Source organism: Aulonocara stuartgranti, assembly GCF_965226115.1.
Source record: "Aulonocara stuartgranti genome assembly, chromosome: 14".
Lineage (NCBI taxonomy): Eukaryota > Metazoa > Chordata > Actinopteri > Cichliformes > Cichlidae > Aulonocara > Aulonocara stuartgranti.
In genome coordinates this window covers 19,024,757-19,037,890 of record NC_138950.1, presented here as the reverse complement: position 1 = coordinate 19,037,890, position 13,134 = coordinate 19,024,757, and the positions used below count along the sequence as shown (strand labels likewise).

Here is a 13,134-nt window from a genome sequence, read left to right as displayed (position 1 = left end):
GTGAATGCAAGAAAATGAAATAAAATCAAATGGTGTTAAACCCCTTAAATTTAAACTGAAAGTGAGCACTTCAGTCCCACCGTGCTTATTATTTAAAATCCACCGTGGTCCCGTACAGACACAAAACTATAAAAACTGTCTTTATCCAAGAAATTATGGATCAAACTGTGTAAATGAAAATTTTATAAAATGCTATGAGACCTGTAACTGCTGATTTTCAGTCCAGTTCTTCTGTAATTTGGCAAACTCAACCTTTTCAACCTTCCTCACTTAAGAATGTCAATGTAAAATCGATTCTTTGCTTCTTTTTTTGTCCCTTGAGTTAGATGTCTTTTTTAGATTTAAAGGTGTCTTGAATCATTCATAGGTCCGTGTTAACTGACTAAAAAAAAAACAATGTCCAACCTTTGAAAGACCTTCTGAATTTTGCACAGTTGTGTATATTGAAGCCAAAGTCAGTACTTCACTAGATCTTTGCCTATTCAGAAAAAAAGCTGGATAAGAACTTTCCAATAGTAAAATGTCACCTTCCTCCACAGGGAATTTCACACTGACTGCTTGGTGTGAAGAAAGGTGCTAAAAAAAAAAAGAGGCTCCGTCAGGCAGCAGGAGGTGGTCGTTCAATAAACTGGGAAAACTTCACACATCCTCTCTATTCAGTTACTGCAGATACAAACACACACATGCTTTCTGCACACAGACGGGTTGCTGTTCCCCAGAGGTTAATTACTGCTCTGACTTCTAAGCTCTTCTGTAACCACTGGAGAACAGGTGGAAGATGATGGGACAGACTGTGCTACTAATAATCAATATGTGATATCAAAGTACACAGCTGAATAAAAACGGCCTGTTCTCACTACCAAAGGATATTTCATTTTCCACTTACTGTAACACACATGTGATTATGCACATGTATTCTTCTCGCTGCGTAATCCCATGATGCATGTGTATTCATGAGCCTGCCTGCTAAGTGATAAATGGTGTTTCAAACAGAACAAAGACCACGAAGCCCAGATCAAAACAGGCGGCCCCTGATTCGCTTATGCAACCGTAATACTCACACCTTCAGTGAGGGAAGGTACAGTTCAAAAGCAATCAGTAAAATCATGCAGATTTTCATGACAAAAGATGTCCAGCTGGACCTCTGAAGGGAACACATTATCTTGATAATAGTGATAAACCGGGATACTTTGTTTGCATGTGTTTGTAGACACTTTCACAAGCTCACATCCGCTTATTCTGTGTGTGCGAGTCTCATCACCAGGATCAAAAATTCATTTTCTCCTTTCAGACCTTTTTACCTTTATAAGTAAATCTTGCAAAGTGCATCTAACTAAAAGCATCATCACATCTGTTGAACTCACAGCGTTGGTGAAGCTTCCCGTGGCTATTCTGTACATGTATGTTGCATGCCTGTCTGTAATGCAGCCTTCACCTATTCAAAGTGAGAGTCAAAGGGTAAATATGATACAAATGGTTCAAGGAAAATATGATTTATGTTACATAAATTAAAAGTTCCTTTTTGAAATAGCTCATTTTAAAGTCAGTTAGCTCATATTATTCATACCTGAAGCAGATATAGTTATGGGTTAAACAAAGGCCGCTGTCACTGTACCACCTGCACTTGCCAATATTAGGCAAAACAAAGGGGCAAAATAGTCTTCATGAGTTTGTCAAACAAACAAACAAACAAAAAACCCACAAAGATTAAAAAAAAGCAAACTATCATGAAAAACATCATATAAAATACAGTTAGATGTAAATCTGTACTATTTAAATTGTTTCCTGCCAGAGTGCATAAAACTCAAGTATTCAAGGAAATGTTTGAGTGACACCTAATGGAGCAGACAAGTATTGCACTTAATATTCAGAACGGTACATCGAGTTCAGCTACCTTACAAAGACAAAGAGGAAGGTGTGTCTTTATTTCTTCTGTGCCGTGTGTAGCCAGCATAACAATAAAGTGTTTATGTAGATATCAGGCAAGACATAAAAGAAGAGTGAACATCTGTAGCAGTTATGATTTTGACAAACTACAAATTATTTAAATAATTTTTATTACCTTAGTTACACAGTGACCTAATGTGGCATAAGGATACAGGGTGTGCTTTTAACTGACTAAAGAAAAATAACAACAAACAAAAACTGTACAGTCACATCTTAAACTTCCCAATAATAACTCAACAAGGAGCAAAATATATATCAGACCCAGAAACTCTTTAATGTCTCAGCATCATATACATTATATACTACATGCTGGTGGACAGGATATAACTTTTCCTGTGAGAGGATATATTTTGAAAGGACCAGAGAAACACTGTGCATAGCCACAGAGAAATAGATGATAAATAATGGAAGACAGAAAGTTAGCTGAAAGTGAACTCATCTATTACCCTAGTGCATCAGATCCATTATTCTCATGGCCGAACACAACCAACAAACTATACATGTACATCACATAACATGAGTAGCTGTCAGTGCTGTGGTGGGGTGTGAGTCTGATCGCTGGTGTCTGCACATTCCACCTCCACAGGCAGGTGGCCGGTTGGGATGCCTACAGGAGGACGGACCTTTCTCACAGGACTGAAACTGCGTGGAGATGAGCCCGGGGAGTGAGCAGGGGAGCGGACAGGGCGTAGGGAGGAACCTGGAAGGGGTTGTGGAAGTGGTTGTGCGAGTGGAGAGGAGCTGCGAGGGTATCTGCGTGGGGTGGACCAGATTGGTCGATCAGTTCTGTGGGAGGAAGGAGGCGGGACTGAAGCGTAGGTAGCGGGGAGACTCGTTTCTGATTGGCTCATAGCATTGCCAGAGCATTCTTCCAGTCGCTCCAGGCTCTCCTGAAATAAGATGATGACACATGTGTGACAGCTGTGGGCTTTCATCGGTGATTCTCATGTAATCAAGACATAGTTTGTAGCAGAACATCAGCTGGACTATGTTCATAGTCGTGACTGTACGAGGTTGTAATTATTATTAACCAACTGACAGTTTAGTAGCAGAGCTGCTGGAAAGGTTTTTCCCCAGATGAAAGAAGGACTTACATCTTCATTGAGAACGTAAAGAGGCATAGGACTCCTTCGACCAAGTGTAGATGGTTTGGGTACAACATCAACTGTAAAAGATGTATGAGTATTATTATGCAGTCCCAGTTTTTTTTTAGCTTTAACTTCGTAATATGCAATGTTAATCCTGACTGTTACAATTTAAATATTAGCCTACAGTGTGATGCAAACATCATGAAAGTGCTGTACACAATTAATAGACTGCGAACTATAACTGCTGCTCACCATCATGGCCATTTTCACTTTGCTCCACATACACGGGAGCTCTTTGGGGGACAGGTCTGTGCTTCTTCCTAAAGCAAAATAAATCAACAAAACAAAACAAGAAAACAATCAACTGATTTAAAAGACGCCTTTATATATACTGCAGATCACAGTTTTGTACTATTTTCCCACCAAATGTCTAGAGACTGTGGAGCTGCTTGAGATTCTAGCCACATGTTCAAGTGCACTATCAAAGCCAATGAGAGAAAGAGGGGGGGAAAGAAAGAAGGAGAGGAAGAAACAGAGCAGCAGGGGAAAGAAAAAAGACTGGGAGGGGGGGAACAAAAAGAAAAGGTCTCACTTGGAAGGTTTCCAGCAGGCACACACTGTCACCAGGGTGATCAGGAGGAATATGCCCCCAGTGGACAGGATGATGTATAGCGAGCTCCGTCCTAAACCAAGGTGATACAGAGGCAGAGAAGAAAGCCAGAAAGAAAATAAGAGGAAAGAAGGAAAGAGCTTAAAACACACATGCACACACTTAAATCCTTGTGCACTTGTAAAACTATACAAAGAGTAGTAATATAATCTAAAAATGCTACATTAGTTCCTGATCTTCCCCCAGTGAACATAAAACATTTCTAACACGTCACAAATCTGTAAACATCTGTAAATTACAAGTAACACTATAAGGCATGCTCCACTTTCACTCGTCATGCAGCTCTGAGCCTGTTTGTAGCTATCGATCCATCCTCCACCGAAGGTCACCAACGTGTTTTTCTACAGGTGGCTTATACAGGACCCTCCATCTGCCTTTAGGGGTAAGGTCTGAAGCAAAAACCTGCATTTTCCTCGACTCTCTAACACCAGCCAGAGAGCACATATTCAGCACCTTTACACAACTTTGATACAGATACTTCTTCCCACATGGAGTGAGAACACCTGATGCAGGTGTTCTCAAAGAAAGAAGCGGTTCACACTCCTCACACCAACTATCAAAAGCTGGGGTGACTGAAAGTCTTGGAAATATGTACTCATAATTCCACTGGTCAGCTAGAGCACGGTTTTCAGCAAACACTCTCAGCGGCACAGGTAAGGGACTCCCTGACTTCTTCCAGAATCCTTTTTAAGATTCTAACGGACTTGATGTTGGTAACGTTGCACATCCTTTCCAATGCATCCATAAAGAAGCTTCTGAGCAGTTTGCAATCTGAATGCAGCAGTCTTGGCCAGTCTTGTGTCAAAGGGGGTCCTTGTCCTTTCTTTGACACAGAAAGAGTAAAGAGGTGCCTTTAGCCAGTGCCGCCTAGAACAGAAGAAATTCACAATAAGATGCTGGACATCTTCAGTGAGCCCAGCAGGTGAGGCCATCACGAAGCCTGTGCCACAAGGATGAGGCAACCAGATTGTTGGCAACCAGAGCTCTTTCTGTGTCGGACAGCCGGAGTAGCAGTCATTTCCATTTAGACAACCTTTCTCCTGCACCCTGTTCCAGTTCTGTTTCTGAAAATGTTCATTACCTATAAATGCTTTAATAAGAATAAAGATGTAAACTTTATTGATCTCTGCATTAAACCCATTCACTCAGTGAAGCAGTGGGCAGCCACCAATCCAGCACCCGGGGAGCAGTGTACAGGGACGGTGCCTTGCTCAGGGGTACCTCAGGTAGCCATTTAGTGGATTCGAACCACCGACCTTCCAAGCATGGGGGGGACCACTCTACCTACCGAGTTATCCCTGCCCCACCATTCCTATTACATTCCTTCCCAAGCATAAATTTCCTGGCAGGGTTGGAATGTCAACTGTACACCATTTACCCACCAATAAAGTAAAACCATTTACTCTAGCTTTCACAATCCCCACATTTAGGTCATATGTCTTGCAGACATTAAATATATCTCTCATAATAAATACATTTTCTAACATAGATCTGGCTGGGACACAATATGACTTATCTTCCGGAACTTAAAAGTCTGTTAGATAACACCTTTGAAATTTTTTTTATATTCGATGCATAAAAGAGTCAGTGTTCTCCACAAAACAGCAACGGTAGTCTCTACTGAATCTGCTGGATTCATTGTGACTTGCTGACCTCTCCAAGTGAAAAAGAATGTTGTTGGTACATCCATGTCCTTAAGCTTGGTAAAGCGAGCTTGAATTAGAGCCCCTTTAGTGCTCTCCTGAAGAAAATAACTTAATTCCATCTTTTTATGATACAATAAATCCTGCTGACTATTCTGACTGACTGATTGGAAACACTGTTCTTCCTGTTGCTGTTTCTGAATTACCCTCCTAATGTTATCAGTAGATCTATAAGTGTATCGCTGACAGATATCTTTGATTTGAGCTCTCCCTTCCTCCCACCGTGTAATTAGAGATTGAAACCCATTTTTCTTTGATCTCCAGAGATCATGATGATAACACCTTGAATTTCTGCTTTTACTTGTAAAATTCTACCATTAATATGTTCTGTACTTGCCAAAAAGCTGTATGTCCAAAGTGGGCCAAAAATAAAATACCGACCCCTTCGCAGAAATTTGTTCCATAGTTAAAAATACATTGCTGTGCCCAGCAGAAACTCCACTCCACTCTATTTCCATAAAATTATCACTGTGGGTTTCTTGTAGAAAAAATAAATCTAGCATCTTTTGTCTTCAAGTTCTGTAATCAAAGCTCTATTCTGTGCATCCCTCCCCCAAATTTATATTTAAAGAGGTCACCTTTAAATTTAGCAATTGAGAAAAGGAAGAAAAGCAGACACGAAAAAACTGAAAATAAGAAACATTAGTGAAGTCTAACTATCTTGAAATTATTCTAAAGGCGTTTAAGTTTGGAGTCCCTACACCCTAAACTCACAGTTTTGAATCTGAGGCACTTAAGCTCCTGTGCCAGTGCTTCATTAGATAGAAGGGGTGGAACTTCTGACGATGTAATCCAGGTGGATGGTATAGCAATCATGAGCTCATGATTTATTGAAATGAGTGAGTTGATTAACCAACTCAGGTTGCTTAACAAAAACAACTCCCTTATGTATACAGGAAGCGTATGCAATATTTCCATGCCCCACTTCGTCTCAAACTGCCAACAGCAACTGCTCCACTGTGATGCTGGGCTGTGGCACCGCTCTCACTCTCTCAAAAAGCGACAGCGTCCAAAGAGAAGTCACAACTAAAAAAGCCACAAAATGAAAACAATTGTTTACGAATATAACCACAAAAAAGAATATGAATATGGCAAAAAGTGTAGATTGAGTGTGCTGGCATGAATAGTTGCATTGAAGTAGCTCATTACGGTTATCCCTTTCAAACTCTGTACTATGAAACTATGCAAGCAGAGGAAACAGAGTAGTTTGAAAGCCTAAAGCTGTCTCCTCGTGCAGAACATCACAGTACAGCAATAATGAAGTCAGGATTACTGAGGTCCACTGAAGCACAGCGTCCTCCCACCTGCCTGTGTTTTTTCCTTCTCCCTCCTCATAAATAACCGTCCATTCATTGGATTAGACTGCCTCTCCCTCTCTTGCGCCCTCTCAGCCTGACATGCGGCTCTTCACTGGCGCCCAGTAACAGGCACTCTGAGCCAACTCTGTTACAATCACAGCCTGGATTTGCACTTGTTGTAAACAACATTGTTTGAGAGGCCAGCATGTTTGTGTATGGGTCAGCATGAGATGATAATTGCTCCTGCTAGCTCCTACAGATGGAGGGTTTGTGAATAATGAGAAGAAATTTACTGTGCATAGTTACCTTAACATATAAAGCTATCATTCAAATTAATTTAAAGGATTTTTAAAGATTATGCTGCCCTGCAGTAAGTAGAATTTACACTGATTCCAGTTTAACCAGCTACAACATAAATGCAGTTTACAGGCTATTTGTTTTACAGGCTACATTTACGTTTACAGGCTTTTTCACTGTTAGTCCAATTCTCTGACCTGGCCTGAATGTTATTTTCTTCTTCTTTTAAGCCACTTAACACTGATCTCTGAATCAATCGATCAATCAATCAACCACAGTTGTATATACACATAACAGACGACATAGCAAGGAACCAATTTTAAAGTGCATCTTTAGGTATTTAGGTACTAACTTTAGGTTACTAGCCGGTCACAAAAACACATCATTTGTTCCTATATTTTTTGCCAAATTTATGAAAATACCAAAGATTACGCAGTCCGACTGCCATTAAATAAAATTTTTGCACCAATAAGGTAATTCCTAGAGCTATGAGCTGAACAAACAAACAATCTACAGCAGATGAACAGTATCTGAAAGTCACATCTTTAAGAAATTAAAAAACATCCAGAAAAGTCCTGACACAGGACCTAACAGATGCATCTAACCCTTCAGCTGATCCATCTACTGTTCACTGAAGTCTCATCAGAAATGAGTCGCAGGGAAAGGGTGGCTGTCATGAAGCCAAATTTCACATCTTTGGCTCAGTATCTACAGAAGGAGTCAGCAGAGAGGTACAACTGTGAGTTTCTAGAGTAATCTTATTGAGGTTATTATTGTTATTGTGGGATCATCTTGACAGGGAACTCAACAGAAGGTCGCCAACATTCAAGAGCTTTGAATGTCCACGAAGAAGCCTGGAGAACTATTCCTGAAGACTAATTAAAGAAATGACAAGATACCAAATTTTGACTGCCAAGCTTTTTCAAGATTAAAACATTCAAGATTCAAAGATTTTTATTAATAATTTTTGACATGTACACAACATACAGGAGAATCAAAATACTGTCTCTCTCTCTCAATTGACTGTAGAGAAGATTTAAGAAAGATGAACAGAGTCTAGGGAACAGAGAAATTTAAACCTATGTGTAGTGCAGTAGTGCGTGATATAAATAAAATAAATATATCCGCTTGTGACTAGGACAGCACTGCAAATGATCAACAACAGCCTGTATGACGGTGGTGCAGATGGTTGCAGTAGAATTAGAAATGTACTGTTTTTGCCTTATATTCTGCACTTTTGTGTTTGGACATATTTTAAGAAATCGTTGATTTCTCCTTCTATTAGCAAAATATAGAGAAATGGTACTTTTGCACATTACTGCATGTACCGGTATATACTTGTGTCTTAATGCAAAATCTTTACACTGCCATACTGCTGCATAGATAATACTTCTTAATGCTTCTTCCAGCTCTGTTCAACTATTATTAAATGTTATCACCCATACCCCCCACCCCCCTCTCTTTTATGTAAACACGTGTCTTTTGAGTTCCTACCAGCGTAACTTGCCACCTACTGTAGACAGTGAGCCTGACAGGACTGCTCTTCGTGTTGCTGATGGGGTTCTCCACTGTGCAGGCGTAAATGTCATCGTCTGACATCAGAACCCGCGAGATGGTCAGCACCTTTTGGTCATGCGAAAGCAGCAGACGCGAGTCATTCGTCAGCACTTTGCCTCCCTTCAGCCAACTGTAGACAGGCTTTGTGCCATTATCGTGGGAACAGTGGAGGTTGAAGTGCTCGCTGTACTCCAGGACAGAAGACGCCATCATCTGGATGTAAGGCTTGGATATAGGAACTGGGAAGAAGGACAGGGCAGAAGATACAGAGGTGAATGAGATTGAAATGACGTTCTCTGGACAGGAAATTTCATTTTCAACCTGTATTAAATTTTATAGGTCCTAACTCATCTTCCAGTGCTCTGCTCTTGTTGCTCAGATGTTTTGAAACACGAGTAAACTTGGCTATAGAAACGAGAGTAACTCTGCTTACCGTCCACTGTGAGCTGAATGTAGCGCTCTCCAGTGAAGGTGTCATCTGTGATGGAGATTTCCACTTCGTACACCCCTTCATCCGACAGCTGCAGGTTGTGAAGCAGCAGCGAGCCATTCTCAAACACCAGGATGCGGTTGCGATACTCGGGCCTCAGGTTTCCAATGATGTCCGTCCCTATGGACTGCACGACAGTGATCGGTTTCACTTTGTCCTTCTTTAGCTGCCACTTAACAACAGGCTTGTCTGTGCTGCTGCTCGAGTAGCTGACTGACAAAAGGGCTTCTTTGCCCACCGTTCCTCTCACCACCTGGGTTTGGCTTGTGACATTCACTCCTGACACCTCACCTGTTATAAAAAAAAAAAAAAAAGGGGGGGGGGGGGAAAGACACAATGGTGAGGTCTTAAACTGATGAGCAAATATAGAAGTGTGTAAAGACAGTGTGAGGCAATGATGCTCTGCCAGTGATTGGAAATACATGTGGAAATTATGCAAAACAAGCTAACAAATGAAAAAAAAAAAATGCACTAAATGATACTACTAGGCAAACGCAAATAGTCACATGCAATACACAGTTACAGTGCAACGCAGGTATTTTACTCAAATGTTTTCCTTTGATTCATTTTGAATCTTTATCTTTATCCCTGTTCAGTTCATTTATATTGCTAGAAATACATGATGAAAAAAATGACAAACCAAAAAGGTGTAGGCTGAAGCCACAGCTTTTATATAAATTATGATGCAAGGAATTATTTCCGACAAAAGAAGAACAAGAAAGAAAATTTAGACCATTCATCACAAATGTAGCTACAGATGAATGCTTCCTCTTCCTCTCTAGAGCAGGGATGTGAAACTTATTCTCCACTGTGGGCCACATACACCATCACTTTATTCTCAAGTCAGCTGGACCAGCAAAACTCCTCATTCTGTCAGTGTAAAGAAGATTTAACTACACATTTAATCCATAAAATATTTTAATATAATAAAAACAAGTGCAGTTTAACCAGCACAGCTCTTTTTCCACATTATGTAGAAATGCTTTTGTAGTAAAAGAAAGATATGTGTCACATTTGAGGCTTGAAGTAAGTCATAAATGTTCAAAATGACAGAAACAGTAATGGCAGCTCATTGCCCAGAGCCCCAGACTACCCTGGAAGTATAAAACAGAAAGATTTTGTTAAGTCATATAAAAGATTTCTGCTTTTTCCTTTTTTTCATATTGTAAAAAATCCTGTGTAAAAATGTTTTTGCACACTATGTTACGTATTTACCTTGGAAAAGCTCTTTATCAGTACCTAAAGCTGTAAAACCTATTAAATTACAGGGAGTGCCATGTAGCAATGTCCACTTTGCCAGAAATCAAACCAAGAACTCACAGCTGTTGGCATTTGCGCCTATGTGGTATACTCCAAAGCTGCTCTCCTACTGGATCACCCTGATATTTTATACATATGTATTTGAGTTAAAATTTTACCTGCAAATGCAAATCTGCCAAATATTGTAAAACCTGCAGTTCTTAAAGTGAAGTAGTTTAAAGTGTCTAAGAGCATCTATTTGTACTGGGAACTTTTGTGATCACTGCAGTCGTGTTACGCCGCTAGAATACAAGAGGAGATTGTAAGGATTTAAATGCATTTGACCTAAATGTGCAGAGGCCGCCTTGAAATAGAGATAGCAAGTGCTTTTCTCTCGAGTGTCGAAACCCTTTTTGCTCTTTTATGTGAAAAAGAATCGCTTTTACATGACCGATGACTTAAATGTGGGCAATAAATCCTTTAATAACATTTCTGACATGTTTTTTTTTAACTTTCACTTTTTTCTTCTCTCTCTTAACGATCAAAAGGTTGGCACATTTTAGTTTTACTGAATACACACATGCTGGTTTTACTTCAGTGTTCATGTCTTGATTACTACCCTGTTTCTGTGAACCCCACCCTCCTTCTCAAGAATTCCTCATAATCTCCTGGAGTGAACAAGTAATACACTAATTTTGATTTGTGCACCCCAGCTATCCTCCACCCCCACAGGGACATTGGAATAAGGAAATATAGCGTGAGCCACATTTCAGCTTTTTTAAGAAACCCTGTCTTGGAAACCAAACATAGCAAAGCCATTATGTCCACAGTGGAGTTCCTGTAAATCAGCTGTAGCTGGACACATGCAGGTCTGAACAGTGGCTTCGGGCCCATGAGGGGCATCCTACTGTTCTGGCTCAGTGATGGAGAGATCAACCTATGAGAGCGACAGAGAAGAGAGAGGGGAAAAGAGGGAGAGAGAGAGAGCGACCATTCTTGCAGAAAGGCAGTTAGCAAGGCATCGCCTCATTGCCGTGGTAACCATTTGGTCTGCCTGACAGGGGTTGCCAAGGCAATAAGACAAAGGGCATGATTGTTGAGACTAGTTTCCTCCCTTGAAAAGAGTGAGGGAGGGTTAGAGAGAGAAATTCTTTGTCAGTGGTGAAGTTGGAGATGGACACAGGATTCAGTGATTCCACCAAACTCGCCTGCTTTGGGTAAACTGGTACAGCTGAGAAATCAATCCAAACCTTTTAAAACCAAACTCACCGTACTGTAAACTTTTGACACTTGGTCATCATTTCCTCATCTGAAACTACCCACACACTCAGGAGAAGGCCCTGCCCAGTTCAACAGCTCTCCACAAAACTCTTTATCATCACACTTAACCTAGACATCCCCTCCTCGCACGCCTTCAATGGCCTCTCCATGCTCCTTTGAGCTTTAAATGGGAGCCCAATAACGAGCACCACCCTAGAACAAATCCATTGTGCTGCCAACCTCACAAAGTGCAAGGACAAAAATAAAAGCATCAGCGTCTAAATGAACTGGGATTAACTTTGCTTCAAAAAGAGTCGGTGTGAAAGACTTGGATCTTGGTTTTAAAGGCTATCAAATAATATAAATCTGAAATAAAGATGTGAACTAAATGATAATTATTGTGAATTGGCACACTCAGGCTGTTATTTGCATTCATTTTACTATTTACATTCCTTCAGCAAAGCAGCCTGCAGATCATTACCCTCTTTTTTCTGTTAATAGTCAAACAAAGACTTGGACTTACCTGAAAGGACAAAGACGAGGAGGCCAAGGAGCTTCAGCAGAGGAGGAATGTCAGCGAAACTGCCGTCTCTAGAGGAGGGTTTCCTCTCCACCTTCATCTTGTGTCCTGGGCAGAGTCTTTCTCCCACTTAGTGAGCATGGTTTATCCACCCTGGGCACGTCTCTGCCGCTCAACACTATCCACCGCCTGCCTGCCTGCAACACTGGCCTCTGCCTGGTCACACTGAGCCCCACTCTCCACACAGCACCCCACTCACTGCCAACAACAGCCAACTGTGTGTATGTGTGTGTTTGCATGTGTGTGTTCATGACACATAGTTTAGACGAGCTCCCCTCTTCCCTTTCAAAAAGTAGTTAACAGAAACTCTCTGCTTTTAGTAGATCGTCTGCTATTTTCTAAAAGTTTTTATATTCTTTTAACTACACAAAAAGCAATTCAATGTCGAGTTCAGCTACTTTGGAAAGAAATTCACGCTGGAAAGGACTACTTAATTCAGCCAGAAGCATTTCTGAGCTTTAAGTAGGTTCCTTAGAGCTTCTGGAATCTACTTAAAGCTCGGAAATGTCTGAGTTTGAAAAACAACTCATTTCCCCCCCTCTTTGGCCTATTTTTGTGGCATTGTTCAAACTCCTCTCTGGACTGGAGCCTCACAGTAAACACACAATTTGCTGCTTGACCACCAAACCAATCACACGGAGCCTTTTAGGTATTTTGCTTCTGGTTTTTACGCACTACTGTGTCAGGTGCACGATGCTATGTACAAGACATTCATAGTAATAGCAGCAAACGAAGAGCAAGTATAGAGAGGTTTTGTACCTGCTTTGTCCTCTAGGTGGAGTCAAAACTGCACCAGAGTAGCAAAGTGACATATGAGAAGAAGTCAGGAGCCGGAGGCAAAGCTTAGAGAGAAGATAACTAAATTATTGGAAGTGATGCTAAACTTTTCATAAATCCAAATGCATGTGAAAATCAAAATGGGAATCTTACATGTGAGGTAAAAAGTACATGTGACAATGCAACAAAAGTCAAAATTCAATAGTTCTGTTGCTTTAGATCCTTCCT

General features: G+C 40.7%; 1 protein-coding gene across 1 annotated transcript; it reads right to left on the bottom strand.

Moving 5' to 3' along the window:
* Positions 1–2,040: 2,040 nt before the first annotated feature.
* On the bottom strand, positions 2,041–12,274 carry hepacama (hepatic and glial cell adhesion molecule a). Its single transcript, XM_082502188.1, has 7 exons — positions 12,073–12,274; positions 8,994–9,341; positions 8,518–8,799; positions 3,628–3,718; positions 3,288–3,355; positions 3,042–3,112; positions 2,041–2,837 (listed from the first exon to the last, which is right to left on the bottom strand). Exons 1-7 carry the CDS (start codon positions 12,167–12,169, stop codon positions 2,475–2,477), a joined length of 1,320 nt encoding a protein of 439 aa, XP_082358314.1. The 5' UTR covers positions 12,170–12,274; the 3' UTR covers positions 2,041–2,474.
* Positions 12,275–13,134: the final 860 nt, after the last annotated feature.